Source organism: Saccoglossus kowalevskii, chromosome 1 (assembly GCF_978046115.1).
Source record: "Saccoglossus kowalevskii chromosome 1, keSacKowa6.1, whole genome shotgun sequence".
NCBI lineage: Eukaryota > Metazoa > Hemichordata > Enteropneusta > Harrimaniidae > Saccoglossus > Saccoglossus kowalevskii.
The window spans coordinates 32,266,616-32,284,466 of NC_140641.1; the positions used below are offsets into that span (position 1 = coordinate 32,266,616).

Here is a 17,851-nt window from a genome sequence, read left to right on the forward strand (position 1 = left end):
CATAAACCAGAGTCAGTGCAAATGACGTGCCTCTTACTCGTGTTGTTGGTTTGTCTTTATGCTACATTTGCTACAAGTGAATTCAGATATGTATTAAAACACATTTCACAGGCAAATGTAGCCAAATTCCATATGAACACCAATAATTTTATAATTACCGATTACACACGAGAATATAACACGTTGTGTTTTGTCTTTAATATACACTGAATATTAAAGAAAAAACACAATTTGTTATATTCTCGACATTTTAAGTTACATTTTATTTGTCTGAACGACAGCTGAATGAAATTACAAAATATGTATTTTTCAACAATTCATGTATGACTAATAACTTTAATAAGATTTACTTGGTAAAAATACTGTATTTTTCTCCGTAAAACCGAAAGAATTTAACAACTTCGAAAACGGAAAGTTTTTATTGTAGCGTTAATGTGAGAAGATACACTGATGCGACGACTCATTATAGTATCATGTTTGCAATATGTTTGCAAAATGTTTGCAATATGCGGCTAAGGACGACGACATGTTATATCAAAATTCTGAGTATGAATTAGTGTGCGTCCCCTCGCCCCATCTGAACCCGCAACTGGTCTATTGGTGTGTGTGCTTGGAAGTGTATATGTCACCAATAACGCTGTACCGCTTCTTAACCTGAACGCCTGTAGAGTTATTTATGCGCAGTTGCTGATGTTATGAACAGAATAATACTCCAACTTGTGAAAATTACTTGTGACTAGGAAGGCATAAAACTGCGAGCGAAGGAGACGAGAACACCTTCGAAGTGTTAATGCCACAACTAAAAATTATTTTCATATTCATTATAAATGAGGTCTTATGCATTTTGCGGATATTTATGTGCACCGTATTTTCCGTAATAATAATCAATCAATTGATAACTCAGTAATTACCAGCATGGACACGTGAACGTTTTCACATCTCGAAAACAATGTAGTTTGTATGCAGCCATTTCACTGATCAGAAAACCGTTATCTTAAAACGCGAAAGTTTTACAAATAAAGCACCCAAAATTGCCACCATCTAGAGAGAGCAAATTTCACGCAGTTATGTCGCCGATTGTATGTTACAGCTACATTTTCAAATTTGGGTTTGTTCATCGCCGAATTGCACGATTTTCGTTTATAATTTTCGACAAATTTGCATAACAAACATATACTAGAGTATTCTACAGCGTATCGTCTGATATCGACGCGGTTTTATGACCTAATCTATCAGTTACCGATACCGTGATATTTATCGGAAAACGACTGGTTTTAACCACAGTCGCCCGAAACTATCGATATTCGAATCTGTTTATTTGTTTCGACTCAAGTCATCATAATTCATGTACATGTATGGTCAATACAATAAAACGTATGTGACGTCACCGTAAATTAGCGACGAAGCGTTCTATGACGTATATCGGTGTCACGAAGGTCGTTTGAAGTGTCGATATCGTTCAGATCTGTAGTCGTCAATCAATGAAGCTTTTTTAGGTTTTTGAGAGATTTTACCATATTTTGGATGACACATGACTACATAACCAAACATAGTTGTTGATTTGAACAACATTGTTTTCACTTATATATGCTCTGACACAAACAAGCGCGGCTTTTATGAATGGTGTATAGACACATTTTGCTGCAGAATAAAACAAAAAATATTGGAGGTTCATGCGACAAACATATAACACAAATGAACATCAAGTATTTTGTTTAAATGTCAGTACTTGAATGTGACTTTCACGAAATGTCACTGTTAGTGATTTGTATAAAAGAAAATTTGACATAGTTGAACATTTTAGTTCCGCTTCCCCTACCCAATGACAGCCTCTTCTCACAGCAGGTAGAATCTTATCATACAACATAATTTGACATTTATCGATTTGTTCACGTGCCAATAAAATCGAGACCAATGTTACATTCCGTGGTCGATTGTCCGAAGCGAGCAAACGTTACGTAATAGTGTACATAATAATGACAGGGTGTTTTCAACGTGGTTCTGACATGTATATATTTGTGATCTATGAAACTTGATTATATATACAACTAAACTGTATACAATGTGTTACATGCATTTTTAAATTATTTATCAATTATACTATCATCAATTACGATGGTAAATGCGATAATTGGAAAGGGAACAACTAATTGTAGTACGTGACACGTATTGTGACTTTATTAGTTTTTAGATCGATCGACGTCATCTAAAATTATGATGATGTTGTATATATATTTATGACGTCAGCCCTACTTGGAGATGGGCGTCGTCATTATCTTAATCACCATCATAAGATTACATTTCATTATCTCAAATTAATATGAAAAGATGTACTCGACAACGCTTCGTGACTGGAACCGGAAAATGGACGCGTGTATTACAAAATTTCGACATGTAGCTAGCACAATTAAAAACTGCGAGTAACTTAAAGCTACCAGTGACTGTATCAATGTGCGATGAGGTTAAATTAAATAATGTGTTTTATTTATTTATGCGCAATGATAAAAAAAAAACACTTTTCGATGTATTGTGCCCTGCATAGTAGCAGCCGACACAATTTCGTAACAGTCGGGCACAGACGAAATAGATTATAGTTTGGAATTATAAATTTACCTGTCATAGTGGTAGAAGCACCTGTCTACCATACACGCATTACAAATTGGGCTGCCCTGGTGACACCAAAACATGTACAAGCGGAGCATAGCAACGCAGCTTATCGATCGTGAAAAGGACGTCGAATTGAAATGAGCAGGCACAAAGAGATCCATAGAACATGGGCAATAAAATGACACAAGCCAGTCGATCGGAGAAGAAGATAAAAACAACCATAAACACTAGCGAGCCAAAAGATATGATTAAAGTTTCATTGCTGACAAAGACTGGGCAGATCCTCTTTACCGATCGAAGAACAATAAAATCTTGCCTTCGTCATTGTAGAGACATCAGTTTAACTTCGGTTCCTTCAGGGGTGGACATTACTTGGCGCCCGCTGCACCAGGTTGATTTTTTTTGTGATATAATCTTTGTGTACGATTACGGATAAAACTGTTACAAACATCTAAGTAAGTTTTTTTTGTTTAATGTGAATTTCAACTCTGTATTTGTATTTGGAAGTTGTTACGATGTCTGTATAGGTTTTCGCATACGCGTCAATGTTTTTCTCGATTAATTTGTGACGGTGTACGTTTTGAGGGAATCTACATCACGTACTATACGTTAAATATGCAACAAACGTTCAACGAGATATTGAATCTACCATAAGTTGAAACATCTTACCATGTTTACCGATTTTTTTACAGACATTGTTGTCGTATCCTTAGTAACAAGATATGGTATGTAAAGGGCCACAGTGAACTACGTCACTTTAAAGTTAACTGCGCCGAGTTACACTACTTTTAACTACCCCTGTATTGCCAAAGCCATTTATTAAGGTAAAACTCACTATTAAGATGCCTTGTAACTGTTTTCACTTGCGATACTATTTCAAATTCTAACTGTTTGCGTTATTTTTTTATTAGATGTGTGGAGAGGCTTTTTACACGCTTTTGGTCCTAGTAGTTTTTGCATCTAAGTGCACGGGCGAGAATGCCGGTAAGATATTCTTAAAATAGTATCAGCTTATATAATGCCACATCACGTTCGAATTTCATGTAAAAAAATCGTAGTCTACACACATTTATGAATTCGTCGCATAAGACCCATACCGAACACGATGTGGTGTATGAATTGTTAAGCCTTAAACACTTTTTACAAATTTCGGTTAAAAACAAGTCGCATATTAATGCATCAGCCACGGATAGATTAGATGTATATGCTAGCGCGGTAAGTTTCTTTTCCAGTAACGCGAGTGGCATAGAATTCCACTAAATTAAAAACTGAATACGACCATCACGCATACGTGGGAAAAGTAGACTTCAATGGATATCCTAGATAGATGTACGCGGGTTTTAAACTCACCGCTGAATAAAAAATATTCACTTTCGATGAGTACACGATAACGACAATTCAAGTAAATATCGGATCATAGTTGTTTGTTGTTAAGCTCGGTTGCATAGTGTAATTATGTAAACATATAACTCACGTTCAAATCGTTCGATTTGTATGTCTATTATCATACAAATCGAATTATTCGTTTTCATTTAATTGTTTCTTGGTGAGGTACTTGCCATGTAAGGAATGTGATGACGTTTACTCATCATATCGGGTGTTATGTTTTCATTGTGCATGTTGTATGGATAGATTAAGAATTGTTGGGGAACATAAGCCATGAATATAATGAATATGAAACTTCATTTCACACTCGGATGCTACCGTAACTAACAACCCGTTCTCGGTTCACCTTTGACCTCAGCAATAATCATAAAGTTTGCTTACATCGCAATTGTCCCTTTCTATGCACTTTTACTTTGTCAGCGCCTAGTGTAACAGTGCGTTGTGTAGTCGAGGTAACTCATGATATGAATGAAAGGACAGTAAATCTTCACTCATTAAATTTTACGCGGCCTTACTGTGGACATTTACTGCTATAATAAGGCACATCCTTGGACGATTTAGTTCACAGTCCGCCTATATTATATACACCGTTGCATGTTAGATTGGCATTTTAAAATGCGTATAATATTGTAACAGCGAATCTTTATCATGTATGACGTCACAGAAAATGGCACTGTGCATGCGCGAAAAATATGAACGCCATTGCTTACCTCCGCAGCCTAGCAACAGCGGAAAACGTCATATGTGCATAAATGAACGTATCAATACATGTATCAATAACGTGGTTTAACCACGCTTTTAGGTACTAGAATCAGATTATATATACAAACACGAACTCAATTTTATTCAGTTACGTTTCCTGCGATTCATATTGATCAATCAATCAATCAATCAATACAGACATAGTTTAATCCAAGTGGGCAAGTATTAACTTGTTACGTTCAACAAAGAATACAGGCAAGATTGCTGGGGTGTACAAAGTTTGCGATTTCCGTGTTCTATGCCTTAGTGTACAGGTTCTCGGTTTTAAGACGTACAATGAAAGAATATGTAAACGATGTTAATTGCGATACTTTGTAGTAGCAGGGTAGCGCCAAGGTCGAACATTGTGGCTGTATTGTGCACGATAACTAACCGTTAACGACTGCGATACCTCGGCGGAAAGCGTATCATGAAAGAGCTTTGTCAACAGTTTTGTTAACATGGTATTCAAAATCCAAAACATCATGCTGGATATCAAATATAAATAAGTAAATCGCTACCATGGTAAAGCGCGTGCGTGTAAATAAACAATACTGTATACACGCGTTGTACGTAACATGGGACTCACACCAGACACGACGCTTTAATCAGGTTCAATTAATACTAGTAATCGATAAATTACATCGCATCATTGTATTCACGACAATCGTCTTCTCGTCCACAGATTTGAGGGTATCCGGCCTATCCATAAACAACCCCAATCCCAACCAGAATACACCGGTCTACTTAGTCGATACTGCCACCACTGTGGCTCTCATGACGTTCTACGTCAACAACGACGGACCCGATAATTTGGAAGCAGCGGCATCTGGAAACAACTATGAAGTTAAAGTTTATATTGCTGAACTTAACAGCGATGAAACTGCTATAGTTGCCTCTGACGAAGTATCGACGTTCACTTTGTCTGACGATAGCGGGCTATCCGGGGCATTGGCGAACGGAGCCAACGTATTTTACATGGCAACTAGTTTCGCACTGACTTATCCAAGTAATCTCTGCGCTTCGTACACCCACGTGTGTGCAAAAGTTGAAAAAGACGCCGGTGCCACTTATGACGACACTGATGCGACCAATGACTTCAATTGTCTGCCCTTCATTCAGGGAACCACTGGATCAGCTGCTGGATTGACAGACTGTCCATCAGGTAAGATGAAAATAAGAATATGTCATATGGATAAAGATTCCAAAGACAGCTATGATTAAGGTAGTTTGCAATTAAAAAAAGTACTCAGAAATCCTTGAAATCCAGCAAAAAGGGTTGGAGACTGTAATGATCAAATTTCTGAAATAAAAGAAATATAAAGTCACCGAACTAAGTTTTCCACAAAACGACCTCAAAAATGTGTTTTTTGAATGGTTTACACTTGGTTCCTATGGCAGAAACATTCCATCGTCACGGTATCTCAACATTTTGTTCGGTGATATTTGTGAATATTGTGTAGTGTTTTGAGAGCTACATATGGCTATTATTACGAAAATTTTGAGAATTTTGAATATAAGTAATCCATGGAATAATGTGTTCTCATGGAAACCTATGGAAAATGTTCCAAAATGGCCGTATTTTAGATAATTTTGTATATGTTTTCATAAAAACACATCCTTCTCTCTGCGTACAAATTTTAAATATGAATGACGTGCATGTATGTAAATCACCACACATACATTTTTTGAATGATTTGCTGTGATCAGTTTGTTCCAAGTTTTCATGTAGCGAACTACCTTAAAAAGTTGCCATGGTGTCAAAGTACGCCCATTGACCCAATTTAATTGCAAACGAACGACCATGTATTTAGGGTTGAAGCCTTAATGTGTGAACAACTTATTTAACGTGACTGATGGGACGCTTCTTCGAACGTTTGTCTATGCACAAATGCATCGTATAAACACCATATTCACACCTAGTTACACGTTTTAAGGGTGCGTGCACAAGTTTTACTTCGGGGCTCTAATGAACACATTGCGTATTTCTTTGTCTGGTCTAGATAACCACAACTGCTATGAATCGCTTTAATTTTGCGGGTTACGGTGACAATCGCAACATTTTGTAGGAGTAGAACTTTTCCTAGGCCCCCACAACACTGAGCTTCAGTGACTTTGTGATATTTTGTCATTACGAATGCCGTACCGTGACAGTCTCGAAATCGTAAACTCTGGCTGGCTGTACTCTGGCAATGGAAATTAAACAGTTTGCAGTGTACCCCTATGATATATTCAATTCATTTTTGTTTTACTAAACTCGTTTTTTTTCAGATATTGTACCTATTGCATTGAACGTAACCGATCCGTCGCCACCATCGTTTGTTTACGGCAGTGAAGTAAACGTAACATTGAGCGTCACTATAGAAAACCAGGGCGGTACAGCGGTGGTCGGTTCAACAGCCAACGAAGACAACTTGGCATTCAGTAAGATCTTCATCGCAAATACTCAAAGTGAGAGTGCCTCCACTATGGTTGACTTCAGCGACACGTTGCAGTATACGTGGAATGACGTCAGTGATGGCATCGATGAATGGGGTAATACGGAGTATAGTGGAATCACTGCTTCAATAACAATACCGGAAGTGGACTGCGCAGATTATGTATATCTGTGCATTGTATTTGATTTGGGTAAGTGACATATTTATGTATGTATGTTACTACACCACTTGTGTTCTTTTTATTTTCTCTGGGATTTACACAGAAGATTGTGGGACGATTTCCACCTGTACGTGAAACATATGACTCGACGTAAAAAACGGTGTTGTCTATGAAGGATTATCGAATTATGGTTTCAAGGAGGCGTCTGTGTCAGTGTGTGTTTCGGAAATCGTCTCCCAGTGTATGTGTCTCCGTGATCGAGAACTTTGTTTTAAAGTGGTGGAGTCGTCACCTGCGCATGCGTCAGATGGCCATAGCGTGTCATTGTTTACAAACAAGCGCGGTGTCTGCCAATGAGCCTTTGCGTTTTTTTGGCGTGTGTTGTTATCATCGCATGGGACTCAATTCCCGCGCGTGCGCAGGTGACACCCTCTCGCTTTAATCATTCTCAATTCAACCCCACCGCGACAGTCGCTGATACAAATATCAACATCTGTCCAGAGGGGCTGTCGTCAGGCTACAACTTATGTAAAGATGATAGTTATTCTATTGTAGTTTGTTAAACGCACTGTTTACTGCTCTCTGTGTTTGGAAAATTGTGCTTTTCACCTACTATAATTGTCATAATTATCTTTTTTAAGGAATCAACTCTACAGCTGACGACGATACTTCTAATAATTTGTACTGTGAGGAATTTGGATCGTTTGTCATTGGTGGAATAGGTGAGGTGATCTGCCCCATCATAACAACAACAGTATCGGTAACCCAAGCAGTGACCAAAGTCGCAACTACACAAGGCCAGATCAGCACGACTCCTGTCGAAGACGAACCTACAGTGGACAGTTCTATCGTCAGCGTTCACATAGCCGTCATTGTAGGTATCGCCATCGGGGGACTGGTTGTCGGAGCGGCGGCGGCGTTACTAATACAATATTCCGTTGCCAAGTTTGCTAAAGCCAAGGAATTAAAGAAAAATGCTGTGAGTGCGATGAATGGCGATTCTAAGCCATAACGTCAATGTGCTCATTTACTCGGAACTATTGTTTAAGCAATTATATCGGCATTACAACGGTGTCTTTTTATTGAACACTCCATTGTGTTCAGGAAGTTTGAACTTTATTACGGTCTGCCTGACTGACCAACTGAAAAGAAATTTCTAAAGTGTACTGACTGAAGTCTGGGGAGTTTTCTTCATACATAATGGATAGACGAAATACATGTTTTTTTTTCTCATTTCTCGGTAATTACGTCCAAATTTCAGAGACGCAAAGAATGTAACTTATCTGCTGTTGTATTCGGTTATATCTAAACCCATATTCCGCCAGCTTCTTGGTGTCCTAATATATTTACCTATTGTGTTTTTTTAGAACCCTGGGTTAAGATCTCCCAATGCCCGTGGACCCTGGTTTACCGAACATGCTTAGTATCCCAGCAGCAGAAATTGTGACAAAAATGCTCAGTGAAATTAAATTAATAAAGGATCTTCAAGTTTGTATTGTGATTTCAACAACTTAACACTAGGAAAAAGATACATTTTTTTTTTAATTTGAGAGAGAAAAGACGAATCGATATGGACGAATTCATTACCGATATTGCGGTGGTTTTAAAATATTAAGTCTCCCTAGAGGGCGTTATAGATATGTCACGCATGCGCAGCTTACACTTTATTGTACATACTTTGATGTTTTATACTGTTGGTTATATAACGAACACAAATTATAGAGGTTGTGGGGACTACTTTTCAGAATGCTGTTTCACAGGACTTTTTTTTTATTTGACTGTCATAATAGTTGAACTTAATACTCTAATGCAACAAAATCACCGGGTGTGTAGCGTTCTATATCTGTAAACATAATGAATCCATCTGTTTTGTTAAAGTTTATTGTGAATTTAGTTTATCATAATTGTGTTATTGTGAGTACCACGTACCATTTGCTATATTATATTCTCTGTTACGCTTGCTACCACCAACAAACAAACAAACAAATTCGTTTGTTTTTCAAACTATGTATATTTTGATAAGAGTGAAATAAAAAAAACACTTCTTAGTGGTTTAAAGAAAAAAACTTTTTTAAATTTCATTCTCATTCGTATTGTCACCGGTCTGAGATTAGTTGAAGATTCAAAATTTCTGTCTTCCGAATATCGGCATTTGCGACTTGTGTATGCATGATGTAGATGAGTACGTGAATGGCTAAAATAGAAAATGCTATCGAATGAGCTAACCATGCTTGGACAGCCCCCTCGAATGCGGGGGATATTATTTTCTTAGCATGCTTTTCTTAAAACATGCGCAGTGATTGGTATTGTTCGTACCATATCATATCTCTTGATGACAGTTATTGTAATTCTGCAAATTCGACGTAAATGTTGACCTGTCTCAAGAAAGCAAGATGAACGGATCGCCATTTCACTACAATAACAATACCTTGCAAAACGTAATCCGAGATAAAATGGTTAGTAGTTCGATTGTCACAAACATCTTTTTCGACTTTTTGTAGTACGTTTTCAGGTAAAACAAATGCGAAAAAATGACCATTCGTAGTGAGGTGATTGACCACAAAATTGAAGTTTGTCTGTGGCAGAGGTACTATTGCGTAAAGCGCAAAGACCTATAGGAAGGAGAATGACCTGTTTGTGGTTCCCAAAATTCCCTGGCTAAGTGAAGCTAACATGATGTGCGCGAAGGGCGGGAGTCAAATCGACTTGGTTTCACTCCCGGTCAACAGTAACACGCAGTTTTAGGCATTTGTATTACTAATATGTTTACTGTCGAAAATGTATTTACGTAACACGTCTTTATTTGTGACACCGTCTCGAAACGAACAAAGGCACTACTGAATCACTTAAAGGGCGGTAGTCTTCGCGCCACGTACTGGCATGCGCGAGGTATATGGGTCTCATATAAACAAAGATGGCGACTTTGAGTACGAAATGAAACGTTACCAAGCTTTAATTAGTATTTTTAGGTGATTGCATGGCATCCGAAGGAGTCACCAGCAGTAATTAGTGCAAGTCGCGCCCAGGACAACCCGCATACATGTGATTTCCATTAGAAGAGTGCAATGGATTGCGGGAAAATCAATGTTTATCTACAGAAGTTTCGCACATGCGCAGCGCGACGAATGCCACCCTTTAATGTGTATAGTTTAGCGTATTATAATTTGTTGCTTGACATTGCAAGGGAAAGTCAGTGACTGACTTGCGCCGGTGCTGAACCGATCATACACGATATTTTCGTCTACGGTTGTATACGCAAAAAAACTCAAATTTTACTTTCAGAAAATGTCAGACAGATATAATATACATGTATGTGTCTCGCGGCAATCATGATTGCTTTAGAATCTAACAGCAAAATCTAGCGCTAACAGCAAAAGTCACGTGACCACAGAAAAATCAATTTGTGTAGCTATTGCTATATGTATCGGGTGTTCTTCGGTAGTAGGTACATATATTTAAAGCGCGGTGGTCGTCGCGCAGAGCGTGTTCGAATTTCATGTAAGCAATGTATTTTACATGTTTTATACGTCGCTATGAGTATACAGGACGCGGCACGACGACTGCCGCCTTTTAACATCACGTAAATGTTTTAAATAGTTGCCGTAACATTGAAAGAATTGTCGTAATACTCTCGCAAAATAGTGGCAATTAGTAAATGTCAGGTAAAGTTAAAACGACCATTTAATGGATTTGCTATATTCAAATATAATGTCGTGGTCAGATAACAACAAATGGTCTCCCAGTCCCACTAATACGGTTGTACAGCAAGGTGTCAGAAAACTCATGTGACGTGGTGCGTGACATCATCGATCCCGGGAGCAAATAGAAATATTCGGTACAAAAGAGACAGCGGCCTCAGAAGTATTGACCTCAACAATTGCATAATATTACTCGTAGTCATACGCCGCCCATTACCAGCCGCCTTACATGCACAAATCATATTATCCGGCATAAGTAGTGGTGGGTACATGAGATCAGTAGAGAGACAAGGGATATGTGGCGGGCGCCCTCTATGAACGGAAATAGACCGCATGTCATTGGTCGACCTTCAGAAATATTATAAATAGCAGCGTAATATACACGAAAGTCACACAACAAAAGGATGTCAGGTGTAAATTAAATACTGGCTGCATCTGGTCTGTGCTACATATTTTAGTATTTACTTGTTTATTTCATTTTACTGGTTTATCCTAGTTTGACGTCGAATTGAATGACGCAGGTTGTTGATACACCGGCAGATTTCCGTCATAGGTATGCGAACATCTTAAGGTCAAACATTTGCGCTTGCGCAGAAGTAAAATAAGGCAGTTATTTCTATCGGCTCTGACCAGATGTTAATTTCCGGTGCCGTAAACAGTGAATTCCGTTAAAAAATGGTGTAGATCAGCGTCGTTACGAATCATTTTTACCGATCATGGCATTGCTAGGTAAGAAAAAGAAAACCGTCGAATGGAGCGACATGGACAAAAAGAGGTTCGTTCCATATTACGGGGGTTTGTTGTTAGGTGTCAGAGCAACAACACACCCGTATAATGTCATCAAAACCAGGTTAATGGACAGGAACAGTCTTAAATTCTATAGAGGGACGATGGATTGTCTCTTCAAGGTAATCAAGCAAGAGGGATTTGTCGCTATGTATAAAGGATTCTCTGTACAATGCTGTCACATCGGAACAAGCCTCATGTACATCACATCATACGCCTATACACGAAACCTTGTAAAAGACTCGTACCCCCAAGGCAGCGATTTTACAGTCTCCTTCCTTGCCGGTGGCATCGCCGCACTCGTGTCGCAGTCGATCGGCGTCCCCGTCGATGTCGTTTCCCAGTTCATAATGATTAATCGCGCAGCCGCGAAGCTTCATTCAAGACCATTGTTTTTTGAAGAGGTCAAGTCCTTGCCTGTTGTGTGTAGGGATATATACGCCCGTGGAGGAGCGAGAGCTTTCTACAACGGGTTCAACGCGTCTGTGCTTACGTTTGTACCCAGCAGTGCGATACTATGGGGGTTCTACAGTTTCTATACACATTTTCTTCTGTCGCACGCCCCGTCAACGGTACCGCTGTTCGCCGTGCAAGCATGTGCGGGCCCACTTGCAGCCATATGTGCCGCACCATTATCCCACCCAATGGATCTTGTTCGAGTACGTATTCAACTCATGCAGAGCCCGAACGTTCGAATGGCCTGTGCAGATATTTACCAGAGCCAGGGTCTTGCCGGATTCACGCGTGGTCTGGTACCCCGTGCAATAGCAATAACCCACTCATCCATCATCATGCTACTGTGTTATGAAACTGTTAAACAGCTGAGTGTGAAAAAAGGTTACGTCGACCAGTGGAATGATGGAACAACACTTCAATGACCGTTATACTACTAATATTTATGTGTATTTTTCGTATACCAGTCTCACCTTATTATACACCTGGCTTAAAAGTGTCATTCTCATCTGATCCGTATTTCATAGAAAATTAAACAAAAGACATGACTCTAAAACACAGGTAAGAATGATGACTTAAGATGACAGTAGCAAGGATAAAATCAGCTTTTGTTGCCATCTTAATATTGTTCAACGGAACAAAATATTAAAGACACTTATCGCAATACTTGCCAAGACCCCTGATTAGAATCCTATCGCAGTCACGTATACCCACATACATCTTTGAGATTATATTATTGTTTTTGTTTTAAAAAACACACTTCAATATCAAAATATGAAAATTGCGACGTCACGGAATGAAAACACTGGATTATGCTAATGCATATAAATTATTGCATAACATTTACAGTTATGATGTATCATGCTTTAAAATGTCACAGTCGTCGTGTCGCGTCGTGTTCGATCGAGTTCCATGCGACATGTAACCGTAAAAAAAATTTTGTTTACACGAAACATTGCTTCAAGTTGTTTACTGCTTTACGACTGTGGTAAAATCTGATATTGTATTCGAATTACGCTTTCATTTTTTCGTATATTTGCATTTGTGGTTGTATAATCTCGTTAAAATCAATATTAATTGTACAGCACCACGTGACAGGCGCAGTGATAGTTGCTATGGTATAGGCTGGTTCCTGCATAGTATGTAATAATGACGTGTGGCTAGGTCAAGGGTCACTAGAAAGACACGTCTTCATATGTTTTATCAGGTCGTGTGAATATTTTACCTCAAATGGCGCATTTCATCATTACGTTATTTGATAAACTTTTATATAGTTATATGCCGTGCATTTTATACATTATTGGCCTTACAGCGGTCACTTTCTGAAGCAGCTGTGCATTTCTGCCCACTTTAGAGTTATTATTATAGGTTAAGTCGTTGTCATGACTTTATTTACAACGTACCACTTTTGACTGAACCTACATGACACGTGTGCAATGGTCAATTAAACATAACATCTCATAATCTCAGTATACAACAAGCAATACCCCGATATAATTCGAGTTAATGGCTCAGTGGATACACTTAGTTTGACATTAATTATAATGTGATATGTATATATTGTTCAGCTGCCACAACAAAAGATATCTCCTGTGATGTTCATACAAAGTCTTAGCTACGTTATCTATAATATTTACCACAAAACACGCTAGCTCGACTTTCTACTATTTTATTTTCAGTACTTTAGATGTTTTACACTATTATGTATTTTACAATGTCGGATTTTAGAATGGACGATTATGTATATAGAATATAGTATACCTTTATATATTATAACGCTATAGTGGTATGTGAATGTGTTACATGTTCCCATTCAGTCATAGTTCGCAAAACAACGCTATTTGAGAATGTGTCTTGTTTCGAACTTCGAATTTTGAAGTAAGACATAATGATGTTATCCTATTTTCATGTGTTACATCATGAAAAGTCATTTTCTTTCTGGCGAACGTTAAGCGACAAATTGGGAATATCTTAGAGTATATGCACGTTATATTTTATATTTTTACAGAATAAATGCTATAATATATGCTTGTGTTACATATTGGCTTTCTGACCGTGTTTTTTTTTTTAAACTTGTTTTTCGGATCAAATACAAAAGTATTTTACACGTTTTTGATTGTATTTCAATAAATATAAAATCCTTGTACGATTTGAACGCGTACGGTTGCCGTTTTCAAATATCGTATGTACATTAATGCTGTCAAATCATCAATAGTTGATGTGATTATAGACCCTAAGGTCCAGTCTATTATGGAATCTGACAATACTGTTGTTCGCCGGTTTGCAGTATGGGCACTTACCTGGGTGTATGTTAACACAAGTATCAGTCAGAATGTGAAACAATATTGCCATGTGATATGGATCCTGGACGCGGCATCCCACCACCACCACCTACATGGTAGCATTAATTACTTGTCATCTGTGCATCTGTGCATCTGCACCGTATGTAATATCGCCCTCATACTGACAACACTTGATTTGTAACATTGATATACACATCCGTTTTCATTACACACGCTATCATTTGTGTTTATTTAGATACATGTAATCAAATACCTTTATAATCATAACGTGAGGGTGTATCTTTGAAGCATGTCTGTATGTAAGAGCAATATTCTACAAAATTTTAACAGTGTATAGCCAAGACTGTTTGGATAATAAAAAGCAAAAAAAAAATCACTCCCAAGTGTCCATGAACCTGCATCTCTACCTCAATTATTTCAGTATTACTAATGTATGCACATTTTTTTTGTTGGTAATACTGTTTTTTTCTCTCCAAAAATCTGTCAAATAATCTTTAACTTGGTAGAAAAAAATGTCACTTAAGGTGGTGAGCCAACTTTGAAATACATGATCGGATTTCACTGGCGTTTACAGTATGTAATACAGTATGCATGGCCATTTACCATAGGTTCCTATGGTGATCAGTTCTCACCATACCTCATTATTATGGATTCCTATGAGAATCATTCCAAAACTGTTCATTTTCTCTAACAAATATTTCATGCTGAAATTCGAAAAGTTGATGAAATAATTGTTATTAGGTATATAAGTGTGGACCTCGTGACACAATCGTAAGACATATCATTAACATTTTCACTTTGTAAAGTAATTTTAACAGGTGCTGTTTTATAATGAAAATACAATACGAATTCTTTTAATCTAGATACCGAACATTTTTCATATCAAATATCAAAGACTCCCAAGCAGACAACAACAACAACAACAACAACAACAACAAAATGCGTTTGCTAGCATAAATCGCATTTCGCGATTATTTGGCCAGTAAATGTAAACATACGATACATATTCTCTCCACAAAGAGATGCTTGTCCTCGAAAGTGTCCCAACCCAAAGTTGTATGGATACAACGTTATGAGTTTCCACATTATGTATTCCTGTCGACCCCTGTATAAATAATGATATACCCCAACTTTTCGGCTTGCATACAGTCCGGACTCAAAAACAAACTTATACATTTGAATATCGTACAAATGCCTGACATGTAGGTGTGAGTGGAGCCCTCGCCCACCGAACTGCATCAGACCCTACTAACTACAGTTGGGTTTGGATCAGCGCAGAGGGTGCAACTCACGCGACTTTGACAGCTAGTATATACATGGGATTAGTGGAATTCAACTAAAAGTTTTTCCCAAGAGAAATTGGTTAGAGTCATTTATATCGCCTTCCATAATTGTTCGACATTAGTCACAAGACGTGGTCATTGTAATTAAAACATTTTATTTCGTTCATCATTGATTTAAACACATTATTAAAATTATTATTAAATTATTAATTTAAATTATTAAAGCTACAATGCAAATCGACCTTTTCCCTGAAAAGGGTTTTCTTAAGGTATGGTACCTAGTTAGTTGTCGTAATTCAGGAAAGGCTGGTGTAAGTGTAATTTAATAATGAGCATTTGCAAAGTAGTCGAATTTCAACTTGAATGTCGAAACGCCGACCTTTCAGAGGGGAATATGTCGTTGAAATACACTAACTGCAGTCAAATTAACATACATCAAATGTGTATGACACATTATTATGACACATTGGAAATGCCCAAAAAGTAGTTTCGCGTTTGTCGAATCCCATGCGATGTTTTGACGTCACTGTGACGCTATGACCTTTGTTTGCAATCTCCTTGCTTCACGCAATAGTACCTCTGCCACAGGAGGCATTCAATTTTGTGGCCAGTCACCTCATTACGCATGGCTATTTTTCAACATTTGTTTCGTGAAAACGTACTACAAAACATAAAATAAATTGTTTGTGACAAACTTCTGTGAAAACGTAAATACAAACACTTTTATCGGGGACTACGTTTTGCAAGCTAATGTTACTGGAGTGAAGTGTCACATGTGATGCACTAAAACTGAGGAAAACGTCATTTTATTTAAGTATCTAGCTGGAAACGAAACATTAAACACTGATTTCAATCAAATAAATGTCCTACAATCTCCGTTTGTTTAGTTTTCTGGGGAATAATATGAATAATATTCGAATTATTCGAACAGCCACCGAACACAAAGCACCTTGCCAGATTATAAAGTTCAAAGTTTAATAGGAATTCTGTCAGCTAAATGCTGTTTTACAGGGAGCCATTTAAAATATTACATTAAAATACAATACAGAAAAAGGCTATAAAAATATATACAAATATACAAGCAAAAATTACATTAGAATATTTTTTAAATTTACCAGTATTTTGTAAAATATACTGAGAACATGACTTCTTAAAACCAGCAAACGTATCGTGATTACGCACTTGCTGGGGGAGAGAGTCCCAGCCAGATGGGACCCTAAAGTCACCCCGTACACTTGAAACTGTGTTATATGAGTGCACTTCTTTAAGATATTTAAATTTTGAAATAAGATACTCAGGTGCCAAACTATGGGACACTCTCCACATTAAAACCATCCTATTAAAATGGATTTGTTGTTTAACACTCGTCCATCGTAAGTTAGACAACATATCCGCAATATGGGTCCAAGGACGCGATTTTGTAGTCTCTGTAATCTGGAGATGTTCTTACCAGAAGATACAGACCACACGGTTGAATAGTAATCCATATGAGGTAAGATTAGACTATAAAAAAGTGATTTACATGTTTGGAAAAAAAAGAATGGAGAGCAGCGTTTTAAAATGCCCAGATCTCTATTTATTTTTTTAATTATACTGTTAAAGTGTTCATGAAAGTTGAGGTGGGTATCCATAGAAACACCAAGATATTTTAATGCCCTAACTTGCTCTAAGTTAGTTGTTGGTAAATGTTAGTTGTTGGTAAATGTTAGTTGTTGGTGAATGCTGGTTAAAGTTAGTCGTTTATTGTGTAATCTCATATAATTCTGTGGCAACCTTGGAAATACTACACTTTTCAAGCGCAAATATGCATATTTTAATCTAATTACCGGACATTTTATTCAGAGTTAGCACGTAAGACTTGAACACTCTGTTAAACAACAGGGACTTGTAGTTCAAACATTTTCGAATATGCAATTGAGCCGTACGCATCTGCTTTGTGTAGTGATGATAAGTAGTGCAAATCGACCTGTTTTTATGTTCGATTTCACGAAGGATC

General features: G+C 37.6%; 2 protein-coding genes across 2 annotated transcripts; both read left to right on the forward strand.

Moving 5' to 3' along the window:
• Positions 1–2,937: 2,937 nt before the first annotated feature.
• Positions 2,938–8,893, forward strand: LOC100376629 (uncharacterized). Its single transcript, XM_006818659.3, has 7 exons — positions 2,938–3,062; positions 3,300–3,431; positions 3,519–3,591; positions 5,420–5,899; positions 7,006–7,362; positions 7,974–8,311; positions 8,700–8,893. Exons 3-7 carry the CDS (start codon positions 3,519–3,521, stop codon positions 8,754–8,756), a joined length of 1,305 nt encoding a protein of 434 aa, XP_006818722.2. The 5' UTR covers positions 2,938–3,062; positions 3,300–3,431; the 3' UTR covers positions 8,757–8,893.
• Positions 8,894–11,525: 2,632 nt separating this feature from the next.
• On the forward strand, positions 11,526–14,306 carry LOC100377081 (solute carrier family 25 member 44-like). The gene has a single exon (XM_085500863.1). The coding sequence runs from the start codon at positions 11,747–11,749 to the stop codon at positions 12,692–12,694; it is 948 nt and encodes a 315-aa protein (XP_085356989.1). The 5' UTR covers positions 11,526–11,746; the 3' UTR covers positions 12,695–14,306.
• Positions 14,307–17,851: the final 3,545 nt, after the last annotated feature.

Bases quoted from the DNA above. Each gene is read 5' to 3' on its own strand.
- LOC100376629 (XM_006818659.3), top strand. From the start codon at position 3,519: ATGTGTGGAGAGGCTTTTTACACGCTTTTGGTCCTAGTAGTTTTTGCA. The intron at 3,592-5,419 runs GTAAGATATTCT...TCTCGTCCACAG, and splicing joins GTGCACGGGCGAGAATGCCG to ATTTGAGGGTATCCGGCCTA. The intron at 7,363-7,973 runs GTAAGTGACATA...ATCTTTTTTAAG, and splicing joins GTGCATTGTATTTGATTTGG to GAATCAACTCTACAGCTGAC.
- LOC100377081 (XM_085500863.1), top strand. From the start codon at position 11,747: ATGGCATTGCTAGGTAAGAAAAAGAAAACCGTCGAATGGAGCGACATG.